At 38.2% G+C, this 25,488-nt stretch overlaps 1 protein-coding gene across 8 annotated transcripts; it reads right to left on the minus strand.

Moving 5' to 3' along the window:
- Positions 1-2,751: 2,751 nt before the first annotated feature.
- Positions 2,752-24,536, minus strand: TIAL1 (TIA1 cytotoxic granule associated RNA binding protein like 1). 8 transcript variants are annotated; one of them, XM_086681003.1, is made up of 13 exons: positions 23,658-23,695; positions 20,851-20,912; positions 16,683-16,779; positions 11,590-11,739; positions 11,305-11,359; positions 11,064-11,151; positions 9,095-9,170; positions 7,818-7,926; positions 7,408-7,503; positions 7,223-7,307; positions 6,865-6,988; positions 6,387-6,526; positions 2,752-5,555 (listed from the first exon to the last, which is right to left on the minus strand). In XM_086681003.1, exons 3-13 carry the CDS (start codon positions 16,692-16,694, stop codon positions 5,429-5,431), a joined length of 1,062 nt encoding a protein of 353 aa, XP_086537129.1. In that variant the 5' UTR covers positions 16,695-16,779; positions 20,851-20,912; positions 23,658-23,695; the 3' UTR covers positions 2,752-5,428. The 8 variants fall into 8 exon arrangements, with proteins under 8 accessions (XP_086537129.1, XP_086537131.1, XP_086537127.1 ...); XM_086681005.1 differs by having other exon boundaries at positions 11,590-11,688; positions 23,658-23,692; XM_086681001.1 differs by lacking the exon at positions 20,851-20,912 and having other exon boundaries at positions 23,658-24,525.
- Positions 24,537-25,488: the final 952 nt, after the last annotated feature.

Below are 25,488 nucleotides of genomic sequence, written 5' to 3' on the forward strand. Positions count from 1 at the left end.
ACTCACGGCATTCCACACTGACTTAACATCTACCACGTGCCAAGCACTGTTTCGTAAGCCCCAGGGCTCGGGTAGTTATCAACAGAAAATCCCTGCCCCCGTGGAGCTTACATTCTAATGGAGGACAACAGACAGAACCAAAGATACAAAAATGGCAATCTGGAAATGGAAGTTACCCATTTTTAAAAATAAAAGATTCCCAGTTGTAATACTAAGTGTGGGTTTTTAATGGTATCTTAGTCCCATTTTACTAAAAATGCTCAAAGGCAGTATTTCAACACCACAGCGTGTGCCCAACATTCTAATAGACACGTAGATACATCAATAAATACACATGTACTTAGGGACCTGAAAAATGATCAGGACCCATAAGACAAAGGTGTTGGTAATATGTTATTTTTGAAAACCTGGTAAGTCTCTTAAGTCTTCCTGGTAAAATGTGCATATGGTCTTAAATGATTTAAGTATCAACACTGAAGCCCTGATCACAATGGTTTGCTCCTGCCCAGGGCTGTCCGTTCCCACGTCAATACTCTTCCCAATCAAGGACCTCTGCCCCCTTTATTATCCTAGTCACCACTCCTGTCCCAGTCCAAATCCTCAGTAAACAGATAACCAAGTATGAGCCATGCCATATGCTAAAAATATGTGTGACCATATGCTAAAAATATAACCTAGCCAAAGGAAACTAATTGTTTTTACAAGTTTAGTCTGTTTCAAAAAGAAGCAAACTAAGATTAGACGGGCATTCTCAATTTTGTTTAGCTATGTGAAGATTTATGAATTAGCTTTATTTCTATGAGCAAAAGTAATCATATAAAGCCACATATGAAACAATTCAACTCACAACCCTTTAACCAGTAAAATGAACTGTGAAAATCTAAAATGTACACACTGTTAGTATCAACTTTCAGAACAAGGTCAGCTGCATATGGCTACATTATTTCATGCATTGTGTCCAGATGGTTTTGGACTTTTCTTCACTGGTATACCAAAACCCAAGGAAGAAAGATTGGAGAAACACATAGAGGAGGGAAAACCAAAACCAAAACCAAACAAAAAACTCACAGCTGGGCAAGTTATGGTATCAGCTGGCTGTTTATATCAAAACCTGAGTTACCTCAAAATGCAATTTCCTGGGGCGCTTGGGTGGCTCAGTCAGGTAAGTGTCTGGCTCAGGTCATGATCCTGAGGTTCGTGAGTTCAAGCCCCATGTCAGGCTCTGTGCCGACAGCTTAGAACCTGGAACCTGCTTCAGATTCTGTCTCCCTCTCTGTCCCTCCCCCGTTCACTCTCTCAAAAATAAACAAACATTTAAAAAACAATAAAAGCAATTTCCCAGTATCACCTGATAACTAGGTTCTCTGCAAATACTGGCCAGTTCACCAGCACAAAGCAAAGTCCCAACAGGAGATGTGCAGGTGAGCGGAGCCCAGGTGCAGGATCAAGTGGACGGCTGTACCACATGCCATTACTTTCCGACAAGCAGCTACCCTGCCTTCCTCAAACAGCCAGCCCAGAGAACTCCAGTCACATTTGTCTGGCAGACTTTCCAGCTGACTGCAAAATATTAGATGGATATCACTTTCCCAGAGGAACAACTCAGAGAAACAATGGTTAGTGAATTACAAGAATACAATTTGGAAAAGTTAAAATTCAGCATCTGCAGTAGAGCTGAGAACACTGAGGAAACCATTTCATACATACCTTTTGTCAGCCATTACCCTCATTGACATTGTTTAAAAACCAAACTGTGAACGCCATGTGGATTAAGCTCTCTTCCCTCGAATAAAATCCTTACCAGATCAAAAAGCCAATTCCCATTAGTGCCTCCACTCTTTTGCCCAAGATTACCAAAAAAAACCCAACTACACATCCTGCCCCCTTCATTTCCTAGATATAAATTGAACTTCCTTCGCATTTAGGCAATTCTAAAACCAGTCATTCTTGCCCCAAATGAGATGTTTACACAAAGTACCTTGTGAATTATTTTCTAGCCTATCTGCATTAATTGTCAAAATAGACCTGATTTAAGTAGACTGGAGCCCGGGTTTCATACTAACCTGTACTAATTAACCACAATCTGAAATAACACATTTCTTTGAAGTCGTAATTATTCACATAATTTTCTTGTTTCAAAATAGAATAGATGGCAATCTAATTCATAGTAACCTATTTGGACACGGTAAGTAGGACGCTTCATTACTACACATAGAATTCGTTATTTAACAAAACCTGCTCGTTTGGGCCACTTAAGAGAAGGCTTATATAAGCTAAAGTCTAAATCATTTTTGCATCTTTCCAATGCATACTAAAAAGATGTAAAATGTATTCAGTGGAAGCCCAAATGCTGATTTTTAACTAAGAGGTAAGATTTAATTTGAGCATACTTGCTGGAAAAGTGTCTATAGACATTTTTTTCCCCATTTTTTTCTGTTTGTTGAGTGCAACCTTTACTCGTGGTAAAACAATGGTTTCCATTGTCTGGGGATTCTAAATTAATGGAACTTTATTAATATTCAGTAGAGCACACATTTTTAGAAAAATGCAAATTTCTATTACTCCATATCCAGAAATTAAATTTTAATTCAACAAAGCTAGTGGGACTTTTGACACTTATACGGAACACAGAAATAGATCCTGAATATATGTGCATTCCATACACCTTACTAATAACTTAAAACAAAATTGCTTATTTCATGGCAGCCTGGAAGGAATAATTAAGTAATAAACGACAATAAGAAAAGCCACTTATCATAGAGTCTAGTCTTTATTGAAAGACTTACTTCAACTGTGGTTTACAGCTTTGGCTTATGTTGGCCAGTCATTTTAGCCTCTCACTGCCAGCAACATAAAAATCAAGTGGGAATGGCATGGGGGAAGTGCTAGGAGAGAGCTTATTAGAGCAAAGATGGCAGTCAGAAACACATCACCAAAATAAATCTCAGAATCATTAAGAAATAAACATTTTCTTGCACGCCAAAGAATCTCTGCATTTTAATGAACATGGAAAAGGCAACGATTCTTAGGCTTAAACTGATCAAGATAGCACTGACTTCACTTTGTTATAAAATAGACTTGAGTCTGTGTTAGCTTGACAGTTGTGTTTTAAAATGGTGCGTTTCATTTGGATAAGTAGCTTTGTATTTTAAAAACCATTTAATATGAAATAACTTCCATTAAGTGAACTGATCATGAAATCTTTCTCTCTTTTGGATTGAGACGAAGGACACTTCAGTAATATGTTTACTATGGCGATGTAACTAGTCTGGGTAATTTTATTAAATCAGAATATACAACCAGGAAACACTGCAGCTACATGGAGCTGCTATTGCAAAAAGGTATTTAATTTACTGGCAGACCAAAAAAGGCGAACTGAGAATATTGGTATATAAAAAAAAGTCTTTAGTTGTTCAAGTTTCACATATATTCAAGAAACTTTAAACTAGGAAGCATAATTGATATAATGTGAGTGTTCTCCTTATAAAATATAAAGTAACTTTTCCATAACATCCCCCAAGGACACTAGCCATAAACAAATAATAAGGGTAGATTTTATACAGAAGAGTGTCACAGGACTCCTGTGGTTAACACTAAAGTGCCGTAACAAATCTGGCCCAACGATGAGCTTCAGACCCTGCAAATATTCACGTTCAATACATTTGACTGTTCTCCTAAATGGGGGAAGAAGAAAAATAATACCAAAAGTATTGTGGTCACCAATTTATAAAACCATTGTTATTTTAAAGCTAATTGTAAGACTTCAAAAGTTTAAAAAATAGTAATTTGTGGGTATTAATTGCATCTTACCACGTAACTGGTAAGGGTTTTCTCATCTTGGTGCCCAGGCCTCAAAGCAGCATTTCAAACACACTGCCTAAACATTTGCACCCTCTAGCTGTCAGAAGTCAAATACATACGATTTTACCTTGGGATAGAACTTTGAGGCTGATTTTATCCACATAGTCTGAAAAACACCCCAGAAGCAAACTTCAGTCTTCCATATCTACCTAACTGGTTCGTTTACAAGCTCTGCACACATACAACTCAGCCTCTGCTCAGGCTTGTCATCCCATGCACACGACCCACAAAGAAAACAAGTTAAATAAAAATAAAAGTCACAACTCTGTGTACTACTTAAGCTGAATATCCAATTATAAATTGGTACATCAAACTGTCTAAATAAGATGTTTTAGCAATCTTGTTAAAAAAATTCTTGGGCAAAATATATCTAGTTTTAAAAAACACCCCAAGATTTTTTAAAAACACTTGTACTATACAACTTATAGGAACCTTGAAATAGGTTTACAAGGTTTTAATCAAGGTATTTACATACCAAGTGATGTAAAGAAAAAGAAAAAAAAAAAAGAAATCTAATTTCCAATGACATTTTAAAATGTACTAATGCATCAAAGATCAAAGATTTGTATGAAATTAAAATTAAGGCCTTTTCTGTATAGTAATTTGTATAATTTTAATTTTACATAGTAGCCAACCTTGGAAGTGTCAGTCTTAAACATTCTTATCAATCCATTGCATTCAATGCAGTGGAGAGTGTGAAGTGTTACTTCAAATAATTACATTGCTGCTACTTCTATGTTGAAGCATGCTTTTTAAACACTGTAGTTATTCAAATATTTACAATGTATATCATTTTAACTTCATGTAAAAGCACAAGTATGACTGTCTGATTTTAATACAAACACCATACTTGGAATTTCCCCCCAAAATGAAATGTAATTTACTACAATTTTAATAATCAACACTTTTTAAAGTTTTAAAAATATGTCTTAAATGTGGACCACCAACATTTGCTCAAGTAACTCAGATAATGCTGTTCCTTATTTAGCTTGAAAATTTCTTTATCAGTCTGGCTTCGGTTTCTTTAGGCATAAAGTATTTCCTCCAAAGCGACTCCAAAATCATGCAATTTCTTCCAATATCACACTTTTTTCCTGCTGACTTCAAATGTGGTCCACCTCAAGGGAGGGGAGGGGAGTATCAAGGTTCAGGATGAACTTATGTGTGATTCCCAGTTTTTCACGATCCTCCCTTTTTTTGCTCTTTTAAAAACACAGTGAGTTAAAATACTGAACAGCAAGATAAAAATGGAATAGTATCTAAGAATCAAAACGTATTACCCATTTCTCCTATTATATCAAAATTTGTAGTCAGAATTGTCTTTATTGACTTTATTTTAGTTTTTGTACACAAAGAAAAATCATGTTCATATCCATCATGAACAAAAACTTAAAAAGGCAGAACTAGAAGACATGTGTCCTTCACCAAAGCAAAGCTGTGCTAAAGGTTCCAAACATTTCAATTTTTAAAATAAATATTTTCATTTTCCGATGTCTACTTTCACGTCTTCAGAGTGTCACAGGAAACTGAAGCTATCATGAATTACAATTTTGTTTAGAGTCCCAGCTCACTGTGTTTGGTAACTTGCCATACCATATCCAGCTTGGTTAGGAGGAGGTATTACAGGGGGAGGAGCTTGTCCTTGGGGAGGCTGAGCACCAAATCCACCCATCCAAGCAGCAGAAGGTGATTGACTTGGGGGAAACAAAAACAAAAACATCTTGAGCAAACAAAAGAAAAACTTATCTATACATTTATACAAAAGTCAAGCAGAGCCTAATCACAGAATAGACAACAGGAAATCAACACACCTACAACAAAGAGCAAAGAAAAAGTGACACGCATCCACATATATAGAATACATATCCCAGGATTAGTGTTAAACTTTTGTTAAGATAATCACAACTTAACACAGTAACTTCTCTGAAGAATATCTCAAAACTGGTATTTATAAACTGACAGATCATCTACCTATCCTGTACTGCAAACATGGGACATCAATTTAAGAAATTTAAAAAACACAAGTTCATGTCGGAAAGAGAAGAAGGAACCAGTCAAAAAAAGATCTGGGCTGGCCTGGGAAAAGGTGCAAAGGACCAACCTACTCTATGAACAAACAGGGGACAAAAAGGAAGCTACTTTGTATCACATACACCTCTTAAGACTTCTCACACAAGCCAACAGACATAAATCATTAAATTTCTGAACACATCTAGGCAAAGACCTTTTCCACGCAAAAATTAACAAGGAGATCAAATAGATTAGAAACGTCAGTGAAGTTCTACCAACTGCTGATAGAGATGGTAGGACACGCCAAATGTTACCCCAACCTTCCCTCTCACCTACACAATAAAAAGCAAATGTTTAGCACCATAATCACTACTCGTAAGGTTCCTATAAGGCTTATAATGTCAAACAGTCTGATGAATTTACTTTAAATAGATTCTCCCTAGAAAAAGACACTTTTTTTATCTCTTTTGTCAAAACCGGATCTGTTTCTACACTGGAAAAACCCAACAACTCACTCTACTCCGAATCCTTGCTGGTTCCATGGTTGCCCGTATACTCCGTAAGGCGGGACTTGCCACCCATTTGCCATATACTGTCCGTACTGCTGTGGGTTTCCATAAACCTGGCTCCACTGGCCCCACTGGCTATAGTCGACCTAGGAAAAAGCAGAGCACTGTTTCAGGGGCTAAGTAAGAAACACAGGATTTGAAGAAAGTGGGAGACAAGGAAGAGAAAAACTAAGTAAGCACCCTTATGTGAATAGGACTCTGTTATTTATCATTGTCTAAGTTTATTGGGGTGGTGACACCTGTGGAAAGAAAGTATTAAGATTCAGTTAATACCGCAAAATAATCACTTTTGAAAAAGCATTAATAAAATCAACTGAAAGCAGCTATAGGCTTTTATTTTCTGTTTATTTTACAGAGTTTCTAAAGCTTTTTTGTAGATATGTAAGACGGAAACCTTAAAGAGTGCTGTGAAAAATCGAATTACCTGTTGGAAGTTTTTAGTCATATCAGGAGATTCTTTACCCCAATAGCATTTAACAACATGTCCTTCAATAGTAGTGCCATTCACCGAAACAATGGCATGGGCCGCACTTTCGTGGGTTGAAAATCTAAAAGAGGAGGATATGAGGTTTTTGTCTTTTTTTTAAAGAACTTATTTAACACAGTAAATAACAGAAAGTCATTAGTTCCTATCTGTCAACACTTGGTGTAGACAGAACTTGAAATAAGTTCTACATTGCAAAGAAGTGCTAAAGTAACAAACACTGACGCCTGAGGGGATCAAAGCATGTAACTGAAAGGAACGGGTCAAACAGAAGAGTACCCTGTAGGTAGGATTTTACCTGACAAACGAATAGCCTTTCTCTGGAAAAACTCTTATTTCCATAATTTGTCCAAATGGCGAAAAAGTCTGTCTCATAAGCTGATCTGAGAAACAAAAACACAAAAATAAAATACTTAAGGTTCAGGACCCCAGTACGACGATGCAGCCCCGCAGAGAAGGGGAGGCGACAATCACACACTGTACCTGTTAACCCAGAGGCAATTCCCCCACAGTACACAGTACAATTTTTTGGACTTGACTGGTTTACTACATCTTCAAATCTCAACTGCTTAGTGTTATCTATATGCAGAAAGGAAACAAAAATGTTGATTGTACATGGAGTATAAAACGGATTACGACATACTGTTAAGATACGCCCCACTGGGCGAGAAAATACAATTTTTTTTCTTGACACTATGATTTGATCTCTAAAATCAGCTGGTTCACTGCTCCAAATATACTAATTACCAAAGCCCAGTCACTATCAGAAAATTAAATTCAAGATGAAATGAGGCTCACAGTACTAATTTAAATTTTAAGAAATGAAGACCACGCTAATTCATGATTTTTGTGACATATCCGTAATCTTAACATACATAGTAGACAAATCTTACTTTCTTGTGTACTTTTAGGTGCAGGTGGTTTACGTGTGGCCCAGTTGGTTCTGATCTGACGACCACCCAACCACTGACCTCCCATATGCACAATTGCATTTTCTGCATCCTACAGAGAAAGAACAGAAAGAAAGAGTAATTACAGACACAGAAAACTGTGGTATATAAGACTCAGTAAGATGAAATAAAATGCTGGCACTGCTGATCCAATAAATCTTTTCAGTAAATGAACTCGCTAAGCATCCTAAGTATACAAACCTGAACTAATATCACAAAACAATGATCTGAACTTGGATGAATACATAAAAACTATCTTTATTCACAGCTTTCAAATTACAGCATTTTTCAGCATTAAGGGAGCATAATTGAAGCATCATAATTCAAGTACACGAGGAAAAATCATAATCGCACAGACTACCAAAACAGGAGAAAGCAGGAATCCCACAACACAGAGCTGTTCACAAATATCTTAATTTAGTGGTTGATCTGAAATGTAACTTTTACTGAAGAATATACAGAAACTCTAATACTACGGCCTAAATTACCTACCCCCAAAAAATCTACATTCTAGTAACAACAGATTATGGATGGCTGTGACACAAGCCTGAAAACTCATTTTCAAACAGAAGATTTCTGCATTATGATTCAGAATGCTGCCAATAAAGCTGAGTTTAATTATCACAACTAATGTGAATATGAATCTAAGCAAAGAAAGAATGCAACTCCTATTGTCCGTCTTGCTGCTTCAGCCACCTGGATAAAACGTAGGTAATTTAAGTTGCTGAAACGTCTAAAACGTTAATACCAAAGCCTGCTTTATTATTTGATCTTACACTTAGTGCAAATGCTTAGCTATTTTGGTGACTCTTTCTTAAAGAATTTAGTTTTCTTTTCCATAATCTGCTATAGTCATTAATATCCTAGCTACAAAAGGATGAATAATTTAAAAGTTAAAATGAAGATTTTCATGGTTCAGACTATATATAATTGAACTTCCCTCCAAATTCTGAGATGAGCTCATATGTCCTAGTCTTGAGCCTGACTTCCAACACGTCTTACCTTTACCAATACGTAAATGCAACTGCAGTAATACTCTTCCTTAAAACCAGTCTATCTTTTTCCAGTATTTATTTCCAAGAAAAAATTATTCTCTACTACTAAAACCTACAAAATTACACCAAAAAAACCTATGGCAGTCAACATCTAAAAACATTCAAGATTCAGAATAATTAACGACTAAATTTTTTATTAAATTTACATTAAGTTGAAAAACATACCAGTTTGTTATAAAAAGATACAAAACCATAGCCTTTGGATTTTCCAGTTGCCATGTCTTTAACTACTCGGGCATCCCTGCGAAAAGAAGCACAGCTAAATGAGGGAAGTAGGAGTCATCCTCAAAATAAAAACTAAAAGGAACCACACACACTGTATTGTGAGCATTTTTTTAAATAAAATTCCAGTTAGCCCTAATTAACTACTGCCATTCCTGAACTCTCCCTAACGCTTCTTTACCTGTTAGAAAAAAGCAGTAAGACAAAAACATGTAATAAACATGCAACCTAATCAAATAGCCTGCACTTTCTAAACTAAATGCTCAAATTTGAAGATTAATAGGAACAATAGTTTCCTTTTCTAATATTCTATTGGCTAGTGTCCTCTAAGGTTTACTGGCTCTATAAATTACTGTAACAATGCTAACTACTTTACCATGCAATCTCTAAATAGTTAAATGTCTTCTGCCTAGTGATACAAAATATATGAAATATTAAAAAATTGAAAAAGAGGTAAAAATAGGAATTAAAAAGGCATACATGGCCTGTTAACAGATTTCTTTATTTTTCTTGGTCAATTCTCTATCATCATTTTGGAGTTTGGGCAGCTGTAAATTTTGAAAAATTGACATTTTCAGAAATTTAAGAAAGGAGAATAAAAAACTAACAACAATGCTAAGCACACCAGTACGAAAACAACAAATTTACACAGAAATTTTAGTGAGTAAGTTAAAATGATTGGAAATATAGAACTCCACTGAATATAGAATGTTAAAATGTAAATACTAAAATATGTATATATAAATAATGTATAATAAGAATAAATAGAAATGAGAAAAAAATCTACAACTGAGTTCCAGTGTGCACAGTTCCTTGCAGTTAGCCTTCAAGATCCTGTCCATTCTTATGAGCAATTCTGCAAAATAACCAGAATGCTATTACTTTTAATTGTGACTTGGACTTTAGAAAAACTGCAGGTCTCAGGTATAAATAAAGATTGAAAAACAGCAACCTGTATCATTTTTTATACTGATTTTTAAAACAGTACTACTTACCACATTTAAAGATTAAAAAGCAAAGCAAATATCAAAATAGAAAATTAAGAATTAAATCTTTCTTTCAAATAAATCTATAGAACAACAAATTGTATACAGAAAAGTATTGTTGTTCTGAGTTGAAACACATTCCTGTAAAGTAGTACTACAAAGTTTAATTTAAATCTACAGGAAGTACATAAACATTACACGAATTTTAATCAGAAAGATAAATTGTGATAAACATTTTATAAAACTTATAAAACCACTTTTAATTTTCCAATATATTTGATCATGTAACACATAGTGAAATTTGAGCGTTAACTTTGCTAAAAATCAAACCACATTTGGGCCCTAACTAGCAGAATCAAATACCACTAACAAAGAAACATCTACTAATTAATCCCACATTTATGGCTCAGACAATGAAACATTTTAATATTGTAACAGTACTAACTTTTGAGTTAAAATATTAAAACACATTTATCATAATTAAACATGTACATTTCCAATTCAACCACAATATACCCAAGGATTTACCTACTTTTCCCAATTTATAATTCCTTCTATAAAAATTTAATACACAGCATACATCACATTCACTTTTGGTTAACCACCAAACTTTAAAAACATTTGACAGAAAGTTGGACTTTATAATAGGCTTTACCACCCAAACATCTGCTTCAAAGATAACAAACAGAATCACTTAAAATTTTTTAACATATTATACACAGGATTAGATGAAAACAAGACCCCAAAACACTGAAATGACATTAACATTTTCAACAACATCTACTAATCAAAAAAACAAAACAAATCAACCAACAAACAAAAAAAAATCACACTAACTAGGGAAAGAAAATCTTAGTTCCGGTACAAGTTAATCATATACAATTGTGCCTATCACTACTGAATATAGTACTGATTGTGATACTTACGATATTTTACCAAAGGGGGCAAATGCTGATTTGATATCTTCTGTTGTAATTTCTGGACTCAAATCCCCAACAAACACGTGGAAGTGATCTGAAATCAAAGCATTTGGTAATCAAATACTTAAAGTCAGCTCCTAAGCCTTTTTCAGGTAACACTAAGGGAAGAGAAACCCTATTTAAGCTGGTAGCGCTGCCGGGATAATTTGAGAACTCTTCCACAGTGAAATGCAGCAGAAGTACTTACTGGAAGTATCTTTTTTCTGGCTACTTGGTGTTGTTGCCCAGTTTACTTTGACCTCCTAAAAATAAAGATTATATTTAATACAATTATTAGGCACGTCATTATGAATTATAACACTTACCACTTATTAAATCATTGATAATTTTTGTAAAAACACTAGGCTGAATAAAGCAAAACCATCACTCAGCACAGCTGAATATTTGTTTAAAAACTCGCTAAAAAAGAATACAAGCTAATTCGCCATGCAAATATACACACTTGTGAGGTGCCATCATTCTGTCATCTTACCTTTCCCAAAATTTTTCTCCCATTCATAGCAGCTAATGCAGCAGCTGCATCTCTGTGTTCATAAAATTCCACAAAGCAATATGGGTCATTGCTTGTATGCTGCAAAACAGAAAATCCAACAGAAGAGTTGACCCTTCTGCTATCGGGTTGCTGAGAAGAAAATCCAGGAAAAAACATTACTGACAGCTAGGAATGTACACGGTGAGATTGCATCAGCTTATGAAAGCCTAACACTTATAAAAATAAGATTTATAGCTACACCTGACTTTGCACCTCAGAATACTGTTGTACGCAAACAGAACCAACTGAGCGCTATAGAATCAGGACTATCTCTGTTAAATCAAAATACAGAATGCTGGTGGAATACGTTAAATATAAAACAGAAGTTTATATCAGACCAAACAAAACCTTAAGTTTAGATCTGAGATAAGGACCACTCCTTACCACGGCTCTTCTCTCTCCCAACATTATTTCCAAAAGGATGAATTCTATTTATGTATCATAATCCTTCATAAACTATATCTATGCCAAAAAAAAAAATATATATATATATATAAATGAACCAACTTTACAAACTTTATTCCTGATTGAAACTAGGATTTGTAGTACTACATACGAGGAGATGAGATTATGTATTTCTTTTCTGGATAAGGAATGAGAATAAAAACAGAAAAATTTCACATTTATAACCAGCTATTGAAATGAACTCCCCATCTTTCAAAATATCCTAATGAACAGGAGACTCGATTTAGTCTTCAAAGACCAGAAAAATATACTAGTAATCAAGAAAAGAATTTCTGAAAATATGTCTTAATAAGATATGCCAAGACAAAGCTACAATTTTTAATCACAGAAAATAAGAAATCTTTATTAAATATGTTCTACAACATTATGCTTGAAAGTAGTTGGCAAATAGACATTTATAAAGGCAATGAGAAAGTATTACCTGAGTTATAGCAACTTTATAACCTAACAACCAAAACGGAAATGAATTTTATAAAACTGCAACCTACACTGAAGAGGCGCAAAACTGTACAAACACGTTTCTGCATGAGGCTAAAGCATTCATCACTGTTCAATGTAAAATGCCCTAAAAGATTAATACTATTTAAAACATGGAATTCTAGTTGCACTTACAAGGGGTACAAAATACCAGATAAAATAAAGATCTTTTCAACAAGCACTGTTTTTCATTCCAGGAAAGTTTTAGAAGAAAAATCCAAAATAAGACGTCTAAAACAATAGTGGCGAAGCAACCAGAAGGCATTTCCTTGAGGGAAAAAAAGTGTGATCATTAATACTGACAAGAAAACTATGGGCTCTCATACAAAATCCTATTGTCGTAGCCATGTGAACTCTGTTCTTAAGAGGTACAGAAAGGAAATGGGGAAAAGATTCCAAAGAAAAACATGCATTTAAATTCCTCTTATAAAAGAGTTAACATTTACCGGTAACATTCATTTGTAGAGATGATTTAAAGGTAAACAGCAAGCTAAAACTATGCTATTCAATTTTTCATTTTACTCCCATCTCTTCTGCCCTGATGGTCTTTAAAGAAAACAATGGTAACTGTAGCAAAACGTACAGGGGTCCAATGGTAGATCCATAACAACAGGCTTTAATAAATTAGCCTACTTCTGCAGACTGACTTCAAGCTTATCTACCTAGTAGCAGGCCAACCCCATTCAATGTATGAACTATGCATGTGTACACACACACACACACACACACACACACACACACACCCCACTGCCTTTCATCTAAGATACCACTGATCTGTCACAACCCAACTGTCAGAGATGTTAAAATTTTTTAGCCTTAGAATCACTAACATTACATTACAGTATATGGAGAAACCTAGAATCTAAGATAAACACTATCTAAAGTAAGACCATAAAACTAAAGGAAAAGGATTTTTCATATACTAAAATGGAATCTACGAAAAGAAAAATAAACGCCTACATAGTCAGTAGTACAATTCATGCTCTTTGGAAACTTCCCACCTATGCCACCAAGGGATACTCTAAAAAAATCAACTATGTCCTTACCTTAGTTAGTATTGTCACCAATTTTTGTTGGATGACATAAATGTCAAGACAGAGAAATAATGAGATTTTACAACTATCTACAAGTCTGAATGTAGGAGTAGTAGAATATGGATGAATTATAAAAAGCCATTTCAAATCCCTCTCCCCTCAAATGGCTGATTGTGCACACAGGTTTTAAAAAGAGTACTATTAAATATTTATCAAATGTTTCTCCAAAATCTGCTAGTGACTCTTTCCACTTTCTCATACCCCATTCTCTCCTGAACCCACTCCAGTCAGCTTCCTACCCAACCAGGCCAATGAAACTTTGTGCTGAGCCCACCAGCGACCCTTCTGCCACCTCTATGATCCTTTTTCTGTCCTCATCTTGACTTTCAAGCAGAACTCAAAACAGCTAACGACTCTTTCTCCCTTAAATATTCTAGTTTAGGTTCCACATAGCCTCTTGGTTTTCTGGTTTTCTCACTTGGAGGATCTTTCAGAGAAGGTAGTTTTCCCCCTTCACTCAAACTCTGAACATCACCCTAAATGCGGAGATGTTCCAAGCACTTGGACCTGAGCCACCCTACTCTTCTCTATCAGCAAGTACTCTCTGCACATCCAGCAACTAGATCTCATCTAGTCCCACAGGTTCAAATACCACTGCAAGCTCGTATCATCAGCACTGGTCTTTCAGTTTCTCCAACTACCTACATATAAAGTCCATTTATTTGTCTAACATGCACACCTTCGATTTAACACTGCCAAAACAGAACTCCTGATTCCCACCACTCCCCTCACCCATCCTGTGCCTCCCTTGACCATGCCCATTTGAGCAAATAAAAACATTACCATCCACACAACTGCAAACAAGAATCTTAGTGTCTTTCTTCATGTCTTCCTTCCCCGTATGTCCCCGCCACCAATCCAGTCCTACTGATTCCACCTCCGGTTATATTCCAAATTTACCTATTTCTATTTCTACACCTACCACTTTACAGACAAGCCCCCATCATCTCTTACCTAGGTGAGTAAAATAAACCCAGCTGGTTTCCCTCCTTCCATTCCTGTCCCCTAATCCATTCTCCACGACAGTCATTCTCCAAATAATTTTAAAAATGCAAATCAGGGGGCCCCTGGGTGGCTCACTCCGTTAAGCATCCCAACTTCAGGTGTTATCTTGTGGTTCGTGGGTTCACGCCTTGCATTAGGCTCTGTGCTGACAGCTGAGCCTGAAGCCTGCTTCGAATTCTGTGTCTCCCTCTCTCTCTGCCTCTCCTACCCTCATGCTCTCTCTCTTTCAAAAATAAACAAACATTTAAAAAAATGCAAATCAGAGTAACTCCTTACCCTTCTTAAGACTCCACCATAATCAGAATAAAATCCAAACTGTGTGCCATGGCCTGGAATGCCCCAGGTGGCTCCAAACGCTGCCTGCCTGCCTCTTTACTCTCATTTACCACCACTTCCCTCCACTCCCCAGGCTCCAGCCATCCTGGTCTTTGGTTCCATGAACTCACCAAGCTCATTACCAGCTCAAAGCCTTTGTATCTGCCATTCCTTCTGCCTCCGGCTCTTAACATAGATGGCACCATCTCGTTATTCTCACCTCAGATCAAAGACGTGACCTCTTCCCTCACCACCTACCCTATATTAGCACCAAACCTCCAATCCCCATACAGACCTGTTTTATTCTCTTCATAGCTCTTATCCCTAAATGCAATTATCTTGTTTACTTGCTTTGTTAATATTCTCAATGTATATGAACTCATGGGAGTCGCCTTTATCTGGCTCTCCACTGTATCCCCAGCACAAAGTAAATTTCTGATGAATAAAAGGATGAATGAATGAAGGAATAAATAATCAAACACAAGAAGGAAAGAAGAGACACCAGAACAGAATGATGATTATTATTAGTTAAGAAAGAAGACCAAAAGGCCAATTTGCTTTACTGGTTTTTCAGAGTTCCCCTTGCAGGGCATACACGAACTCCTGGGCACAGCTTCTGGCCCCTGCCGAACACTCCTGCCTCATCTCCTGGCATTTTTTCTGACCAATCTCCTTTGGAAGGCCAACCATGCTAGGGTTTCTACCTTCCCGCTTCCTATCAAAGTACTCCTGTTCCCTCTGTCCACCAGGCTCGATCGATGTTCTTCTCTCACCCAGAATCCCTTCCTCTGCTATCCTTCAGTTTCAGCCCGGACATGGACTCCTCCCAGAAAGCCTCCCCTCACCCCAGACATTACCGGACCTCGGTGCTCCCACAGCACTTGAAGCTGCCTACTTCCACAGCATTTATCATCCTCTGTCATTAGTGCCTGTTAACTCCTCTGTCTCCCTCATTAGGTGGTAAGATTCTACGGGGCTAAGAACTGTCTCATTCATCACTGTATCTCTAGCACTTACCGGAATGGCCGGTACGTAGTACACAGTCTAAAAAGTGTGTGGGTGAATAACAAAAAGGAAGACAAGAACGAACTGAAACACAAATCTTTGGGCACTGCTACACAGTCTTAACCAGGAAAGTATGAAAAGAAAGTTTTCTTTGCAAAAAGGGAAAGAGAATTCTTGCCCTAACAGTTTAATTCCAATCTGGGCAAAGCTACTCAGTTATTAGTATTTATTAAAGATGCTCAAGATGCATGGTGCCGCAGCACACACGTGAGGGGCTAATGTGCTCCCACATACACCGGTTCCTAACCTTTACGTGTGTGTTTTCTGAATCCGTAACATTCCTACTGGAAGCGTATGCAATGTCACCTAGTTTTTCAACACTCTGAGATAAGCTCTAACAACTTTTACAAGCGGAATCACTTGATGACAACTATATCCTGAAGAATGACCATGTGAGAGGAACAGCACACAAACTTTGTCCTCTCAAATAAAACTCCTTTCTAAACTTAGTCTGTCAGCCAAGTCAAAGTAATAAGTCAACACAACAAACGTGACCCTCTCCATCAGAATAAGTGAGGCTTAAAACGGTATTTTTAAATGATACTAATCAACTCATGTATTTCAAAACGGTAAACATCATGCTGTCAGCACATGGAACTGGGAAGATCTTACCTCTGTTATCATTTTACAGCTTTTACAGGGTCCAATCTGACTGAATAACTGAAGTATAAGGACTTCTGTCACATCTCTGGAGAGGTTACCTACGTATCTGTTCAAGAAGAAAAGAGTACATTATCAGCAATTTCCTTTCAGCTCTGGCTCTAATGCATTATCATTTAACTCAACACCTTTTATTTCATTTTAACTTCCTGTCTTCAATAACATTTTTCCAATTAAGCCTGATCCTATGAAAGTAAGACTAACCCTTATTTAGGAAAGCAGCAATTGTTCTCAGGCACTAAATTAGGCCAGTAAAGCACCACTTCACACGTTTATAAAAAAGAAACCAGTGTTACTTTGCATACCCCAAAAGCCTATTATTCTGTAACCTATGTATCATTTTCTCATTTTATTTGTTAGAAGAAAAATAATAAAAATTTAAACCAGGCTCAAAATAACTACAATTTCTGGATGTAAAACACAGTTCAAAATGTGTGTGTGTGTGTGTCTCTGTCTCTCTCTCTCACACACACACAAAATACCAAAAATACTGATTGATTATAACACCTGATCGTAAAGAGATATGAAACTTAAGGTGAGTTTATCTTAGAACCCCAACTAAAGCAATTACACAAACAAAGAACAGAATAAAGGTTAGAGCAAAACAGAGATTGGAGGGCTTTGTTCTGTCTTGCTAAATAAGATTTATTGATATGTCTTCACTGTTTTATTGTAGGAAAGCAGGGCAAAATCGTAAAATTTCCTAATCTAAAATACATCAGAAGCAATAAAATACATCTTTATATAGATAACAAAGCAAATATAAGATTTCTTCAGAAATTTGGAGAAAATTAAGACAAATCTAGGTAAACTTATACTATTTAAAGACTTGGGATTATTTGTTAAAATTACAAATTGAATATATGTATTTTTTATAAGAAATTCTGAATACAGATAAACTCAAAAGAAAGGACCACCACCACCCAGAAATGACCACCGGGTTTCTCTTGTCCCATGGATTTATATTAATTTAGCTTAATAAACTGCCAAACTTGTAAGTGTTTCTGGTACTTGGTGTATAATTCCTAAAACTCACATCTGTTATGAACAATCTCATAAACCCAACAATACTTATAAAATTTAACATAGTTTCTCCTGGAAATTAAAAAGACATAAGTTTTATTTTCCTAACAATAATATATAACATCTGGAAACTGAGTACTGAGACCAAAATAAGCCTTGCATCTATGGTTACCATATTAAATACATAACTGCTTTAAGCTGGAACATTTTGAAAAGGAAAAATAAACTGAGAAATGTAAAGTGTAAAAAAATTATCTGATTAAGAATGAATAGCAAGAGCGCCGGCCGAGGTAGCTCAGTCAGTTAAGTGTCCGACTTTTGATTTCAGCTCAGGTCATGATCTCACAGTTCATGGGTTCGAGCCTGTGTTGGGCTCTGTGCTGACAGCAAGGAGCCTGCTTGGGATTCTCTCTCTTTCTCTCTCTGCCCCTTCCCTCCTCTCTCTCTCCCTCTCAAACTAAATAACATTAAAAAAATAATAATAATAATGAGTAGCAGCAATTCAATGAGTTCAGCTAAGAATTTTCATTGCAGTGGGTACTTACATGCTCTAAAACTGAAACACAAGTCCAATGTGACTTAAACAGAAAATTAAACCAGGGACAAACTGGTTTAGGTCTACTATGCCATCTTTTTCTTATAATTAAAGTAGAGCAGACCCATCGGCAGGCCATGGAGTGACATACTTTTTCCAGCAGTAGCAAAAGGTTATAGGATTATAAGCTTGTCAGACAACTGCCTATTCATTTTTAACTCATAGGGGTTTGTGAGCCTGTATCCAGGGAATAATTTCTTTTTGTACAAGGTAGAACTATCTATAAAGAAAATGAACAAGTGACCGCGGTCTCCTAAATGTTATATTCATTTAACCTAAAGTGCTAGCTAGTTCGTTTCTAAGAGAATACAAGAAGAAAGGATAAAAGTGATTTTCACATACTGACACTAATAACGAAGTTAATAGAATCACCATTTTAATATAATAAAATTTAAATAACTTAAACGGTTTTAAATTTGCGTTACTGTTTATACATTGATTTGTTAAGAAAAAACTGCATGGGCATTAATTACCTTCCACACCTAACAGTCACAATTAAAGCTGTTACTGCTTAATAGGATTTTTATTCCACATCAACATCTTTCGAGTGAGTTATACACTTTGAAGAATTCTAGGGGCACATTTAGATACAGCAATTTACATTTCAAGCACTGATGCCAAAGAGCAAAATGGTAATCTAAGTTTAGAAGGTCATGAAATACAGTAATTCAGTGTTCAGGTTTCCTACTTTTTAAATATCTCCACTAAAAGTTCAGTGGTAAAGCAGCAAACTAAATTCCAAACACTAATATAAAAAAGGACTTCCATGACAACACATAGAACACCTTAATTTACCAGGATAAAAAGGATGTAATTCATCACATAATTTCACCTAAATTTCACCCAAATCTCAGACTGCCTTCTCCTTTACTCGAGTTCTATAATTCATTCATTTGCAGATGCCTTCATCCTTCCTAATACTCAATAGGGAAACTTCCTATAGCTTTTAAAATACTGTAGTACACAGCTTAAGTACCTTGCATTATCGTAAAATTTTTCCCAAAATAAATACTAACAAAAATACTTAAGACAGATGTTCAACACCTAACCTGGAAAGAAAATCATCTCTTGGCAATACACTGAAATTGTATCTTTTCTCTTTCTAAATTATAGTTTCTACACTTCATTTTCTTTCTGTTCTGGTTAAGAAGTAGTCAGTGTTATTCTAAAGTTCCAAGTGTTTAAATACATACATAATTTTTACTTGAAGAACTTACAAAATAGCAGAAAAAGGCAAACGGCTCAAATTCTTGTATTGAGAGGCCAATACAAAGAGTAAACACTTAGAAAATTCCAAAACAATTTTTTACTCAAGAAAAAAAAAAAAAAGGCATACCTTAGATCTATTTTGTCTTCTACGAACAGGAACTGTAGGCACTAAAGCACTAAAAATGGAAAATGATGCTTTTATCCCTAACATAAGGGTTAAAATCCAATTTGAGACCAGAGACTTGGCAGTTCCACTGCAGGCAAAAGTTCACATTGCCAAACTACTTCCTATGTCCAACTGGGCAGAATTTTAAGTTAAGATCATGCCTTTTCAGAAGACTAATCAAGCTTCTTCAACACTGAACATGTTCTCACTCTGAAGAGTTACCAAGGTTGAAATTAATTACATGCACTTTTACACAGGCTACCATGGCTAAATTTCCACGAAAGTAACATTTTTGCTTTTGTTCTTGGCAAGTTCCTATATGAGAAGATTTTATAACAATATCCTTCAATGGGCCTCTAATGAACGGATCAATTTGTCAGTATTGCATTTGAGGAAGAGGCACAGGGGAGGAAAGGTGCAGGGCAGGGAGGGTGGGGGGTTGTCCAAGTGAACTGACCACTACGTAAGGGATAGCAACACACATACACACACATTTTAAAGAAACAGAGAATATGATTAAGTCGAACAAGGTGCTTAATTACAGTCACGATATAGCCAAATCCATTGTATAGCTAGTCAAATTTATAACAGGATCTAATAGTTTCTTCTGCTATTGCCCTCAGATGCGCAGATTATACTCTAAATCACTGCTCTATTTCCTCCTTTTTTGACAGCCTCTAACAAAAAGAAAGAACAGCCTTAAAGCATGGCATTGCATAACATGGTGTAATCCCAGATCCACAATTCCGATTCATTTTGGTGCATCAAATAAATGAAGAAAGTTAATTAAACTATAATAGAACACCATTATAATTTAATGTTGTATTATATATTCAGATATACCATGGATCAAATCACTGCACTCAAAAGCTACCCACAACACAAGCCTGAAACGTGGGTCCAACACCAGATTACACAGCATGATCTCATTTGTTTTTTTAGATCACAGGTTATCCCATACATATAACCCCAAGATAAATGTCAAATAAGAACAAAGAACATCAGAAAACAGACCTTTAAAGGATAAATAAACTTTAGGCTGAACATCATCAAAGCAATTCTATACCACTTTAAATACCATCAAATAAATTAGTAATACTGTAGGTAATGAATATTTAAAGACCTACCTAGGCTATAAACACCATATTGTTTTCTGATGATAGAACCATATGTCTTAGCTTGTGTGTGTCTGCAGGAAAAAAACCTCACTAGTAACACACAGGCATTTTAAGGAAACAGTTTAAGATAAGTTTTGTTAAGAGTACATTCTTTTAAAACATACTAGCCACTTGAAAACCTAACCCACAGATCACAATGTAAAATAAAAGAAGGATCTCCATAAATAAACAAAAAGAAATCCAACTAGATGTCAACCTCTAAAAGTCACGTTCAAAGTTTCCGTCATGTTACGTACACCTAAAACACTTTGAGGGGAATTATGTAAAATGAACACTTAGGAAAAAATAATATGCATTATTTTTATTAAAATCTGATAAAAAAAAATCCCAATTCTGAAACCTTTGCTTTTATCTCAAAATTCTACATATGAAGGTTTTTTTTTTTTAACATATGAAGGTTTTAAAAAAAGATATAAAAATCAACAGACCACACCATGTATGACAGTCATGTCTGCTCATAATTTTACATCCCTCAGGACTTAAAAAAAACAAACTTAATACTAATTTAATGAAAAGAAGTATAATCATTGTAAAATATTTGAGTACCTCTTGTGTTCCGGGCAGTGAACTAAGTGCTGCAGGGGTAAGACCTAGGAAGATGTAGCAGTCCTTGTCTAAAAAAAAAACCCTTCCCATAGAGAAGAGTGGGAGAAGGAAAAAGGAAGACAGAATAGTAAACAGGTACTAGCATACAAGTACAACTAAGCTCAAGAGGTTTCTTTACTCACATGTACACATGTCACATATTCTTAGACAACTGTAAACAAAGATGACTTAAGTGTGTTTCAGAGAAAGAAGAGGATATTGGAGAAAGCAGAGGTAAAAAATAAGTGACAAAGTTAGCTCGTTAGTCAACTTAAGAAGGGTCCAAGGTCTGAGGGAGACGAAAAGGCAAATGCAGAGATAGTTATGGGAATTAAAGGTAGTGAAATGGCATATTATTTAGCCTGACAAAATCAGGAATTCCTCTTCACAAGGGACAGATAGATACAGTTAATGAGAAATGTGCTATGAGAATTTACCAATTATTCAGTAGCTATTATGATGCAGTGATGACATTTCAGATGTTTAGATTCAATGTAACTTGTATCTTTGTTAAATACATGCTGGCTGGGCACTAAATCCAGCTTTCCCAGATGCTTCCATCAAAGCACACATGGCTAAATATCCAGACTTGGCTTCAATAGATTTTAAAGGGCAAATTTCAAATTGTCCCAATTCTCTCTTTTCTGGGAAAAAAAAGGTTGGAAGTGGGAGACAGCACAAAACATAAATATAAAAATTCTCCTAAGCAGGCTTTTCACTGAAGCATTCAATGGGCTAAAGTTGGCTGTGAACTCTCAAAACAGGATGGCAAATACTTTGGTGAGACATTAGAAAAATAAGATTACAAAGAGTGCAAGCCCACCACCCCGCAGGTCCCCCCCCAAAAAAAAACGAAACAACAAAACCCAAACCAGTATCAACACCGTACATAGATATCTATCTTCTTTACTATCTTCTCTACTTTGGTAGAAGAGATGAGAAGCTAGTCAGACTTCCTAAGTACCCATCCACCTTCATCTATTCCCCAAAAAGTAATTTCCCCAACAGACAGCAGAGCCAAGTGGACTATGATCATATCAATACTAGGCAGAGGCAAAAGAAAACAAAGCAGTGATCGGACTCCTTGTACTGGAGGTAGGTGTGCTGAGTTTCCAGAGGCTAGGAAAACCAAAGGTGCCCAACTGAAACACTGATTTAGAAATTACTCAGACTTTTTAAAAAATGTAGAAAAAAGAAAGGAGTGCCACACTATCCGGAAAGGAATGCAAATGCTGAGTCATCACTCTTCATTAGGAAAGAAAGGAAAACTGGAACAAGCAGTTGGAAGATGAAATTCATTCATTAGATCGGGCTTCAGGTAAACAAGCAACAGCAAGACAGAAGAAAAAGCGCTCAGAAGACACACATCGAATAATGGGTAGACATCATTTTATCCAATTCTGAAGGTCTCAAAGTACAAAACAGATTAGGAGGAGGCAACACCAAAAGAGCAAAAGCAGTTTAACAACTGGTTGTCAGTGTAGCGTAGGTAGCGCTCAAAGTAAACTTCCAAGAAGGGAAAGATGCTCCGGTGGCAAGAGGCATCCCTTTTGCACTTCAAAAGTAGCGGGCGCTTTTCGAGTGTCTCTGACAGCGTGGGCGGGGGCACGTGGGGCAGAAAAAGAGAAGGGACTTGAGTGGAGGAAGAGTGTCCAGCTCCCTCGGAGAGCTTAGCTTGGGAGAAGAGCTGGGAGCGATGTAGCCAGGGACGTGTAGGGCGAGAGTGGTAATTCCTCGGGGCCCGCCGGGCACGAGGTTGCGGTCCCACCCCCGGTCCCACCCCCACCCAGGCCCTGCCCCCGTGGGGACCGGCAGCTCCCGGCCCAGTCCAGGGCCCCCACAGCAGAGGGGGACCAGGAGCCCTCCCTGGCCTGACAGCCCCTGCCGTGCAGAAACCCGGCCTAGGAAGCGCGTGCAAAGAAGGGCGCGAGAGGAAAAGGTCGAAACAAACCCCAGACCCCAGGAAGCGACTGTTTGGGGGAAGGGAGGACTTCCTTCCCAAGGAAAAGGGGACAGAGGAGGAATGCACTTCGCGTCCGCGCCACCCCGGAATCCACCCCAGGAGCCGCCGCGAATCCCAGCTTCGGCCCGGCTCTCTTGCTCCCTCCCTCAGCGTCTCCCGCGGTGCCCGGGCCTCTCGGCGTCTGGCAACCCCCGTCTCGGGTACTCACAGAGTCCGGGGCTGCCCGTCGTCTTCCATCATGGTGGGTGCGACGGAGCGATCCCGGGACAAGGGGGAGGGCAGGGCTGGGGAGGGGAGGGGGTGGGGAGGAAGGGGAGGGGGGCTCCGGGCACCGGCTGGGGACAGAGGAGAAGGCACCAAACCCTGCTCTCGGGCTCTCTCCCCCCAGCCCGCTCCGGACACTGCGCTCCAACCAGGAGGAGCAGGAGGAGGAGGAGGATGAACAAAATGGCCACCGCCACCAGCCAGGCAGGAAACGGGGCAGAGCGCAGGCGCGGCCCGCCAGGTCACCGCTCAGGCCAGCCGCGACGGCCTGTAAATGGGATAACTGAGTGGGGAGAAAAACGGGCCGCTAAGGAAACCCTGTGCCCAGTCCCGACGAATCACGTCGTCGCTGTGCGCCTGCTGGCCGGCTGAAGCCCAGCCAGCTCAAAAACAGATCGAGTGAAAAGGGAACCGCCGTGAAGCTGAAGGTTCTGGGAATTGTGGTCCTGGAGAAAGAGGGAAGCACTTCTCCAGCGGACTTCTGGGAATTGTAGTCCACAGGAGACGGACACCGCCCGCAGCGCCCTGGGTCGCGGGGAAGAGACTTCTGGGTAGTGTAGTCGTAAGTGAGGACGTGCGGCGACCAGGAAGTCGGCGTGCTGGAAGGAGAGGGAGAGAATAAACACCGTCGTTGACAGGCGGGGAAACGGGATGGAAAAAAATGCTGACCGGGAAGTAAACTACAAGTCCCAGAGTGCCTCGTGCTGGAGGCTGGCCTAGGACTGCTCTAAGCATGTTAAGGCCCTTCAGTTGGCTCAGCTTGCGCGACTGCTCCGCCTTCGTCCAGCCTGAGAGCGGTTTCTTCAACTGCGTGTGAAGCAGTGCTTTGGCTCCGCGTGGTGTGTGAGCCGGCGGGCCCTTCTAGCCGTGCTCTACTCATCAAAACAGCCGATCGGTGGACGTCAACCGTCGACCCGCGCGACGGGCTGGAGGGGCCGGGGTGGACCTCGGGTCCGAGCTGAGCTGGGAGCCGCGCTCGCTGGGTCCCCTCGGGCTTCCCGTGGTCCGGTCGTGTGTTTTCGGCATGTTTTCCCGCAAATAGGTATTCCTAGCCTAGGTAGGCTGTTTGTAGATTGCTTTGTAAGTTTACAAGATTTCCCCATCCTTTATCTCATCGGATAAGAGGGTAAGAAGAGCAGTCCTCCATTAAAATGACTCATCGAGCCAGTGTAAAGTACAGTGATAATGCCCTCCAACCCCTTATTTAATTCTTGGAGTTGAAAGAAATATTTGGGCAGAGACGTGCACAGACTTAAGGTGGTGTTTGCAGATACCGATCATGTACACAGAAAGTGAAGTCTTGCTTGAGGATAGAGGGAAACTGCCTGTAGCCCTGTAGAATTTTTCCCCCCAAAACAGTTCATGGGTGCGCTTCCATCCTCTCCCCCCAGCATCTTAAGGAGAATGTTACTGAGTTTGTATCAGCTGTTAGTGAAGGGTGGTAGTAAAGATGTATTTTTCAGCCTGTTGCCCGAGCCTAAGGGTCGCAGTTAAACAGTGCCTTAAGAGTTGGCTCTGCCAGCTCTACTGAGGAGGAGGGGGATTTGAACCTGGAGGGCTTCATAGAAAGAGGAAGTTGAGCCCCTTAACATTCAGTGGGAATGGGATGCCTGGGTGACTCAGTTGGTTGAGTGGCCCACTCGATTTTGGCTCAGGTCATGATCCTGAGGTCATGGGATCAAGCCCGAGCCTGCCTGGGATTCTCTCCCTTTGCTCCTCTCCTTCGCTTGTGCAGTCTTTCTCTCTTAAAAAAAAAGTGGGAATAGCAAAAAGGC

The sequence above is a fragment of the Puma concolor genome, chromosome D2, assembly GCF_028749965.1.
Source record: "Puma concolor isolate L17-30 chromosome D2, mPumCon1.1.hap2, whole genome shotgun sequence".
Taxonomy (NCBI): Eukaryota; Metazoa; Chordata; class Mammalia; order Carnivora; family Felidae; genus Puma; species Puma concolor.

Bases quoted from the DNA above. Each gene is read 5' to 3' on its own strand.
- TIAL1 (XM_086681001.1), bottom strand. From the start codon at position 23,689: ATGATGGAAGACGACGGGCAGCCCCGGACTCT. The intron at 7,927-9,094 runs GTATGTTTTTCA...CTTTCTCTGTAG, and splicing joins TATCTTTTTATAACAAACTG to GATGCAGAAAATGCAATTGT. The intron at 6,527-6,864 runs GTAATTCGATTT...GCTTTTTCCTAG, and splicing joins TGACTAAAAACTTCCAACAG to GTCGACTATAGCCAGTGGGG.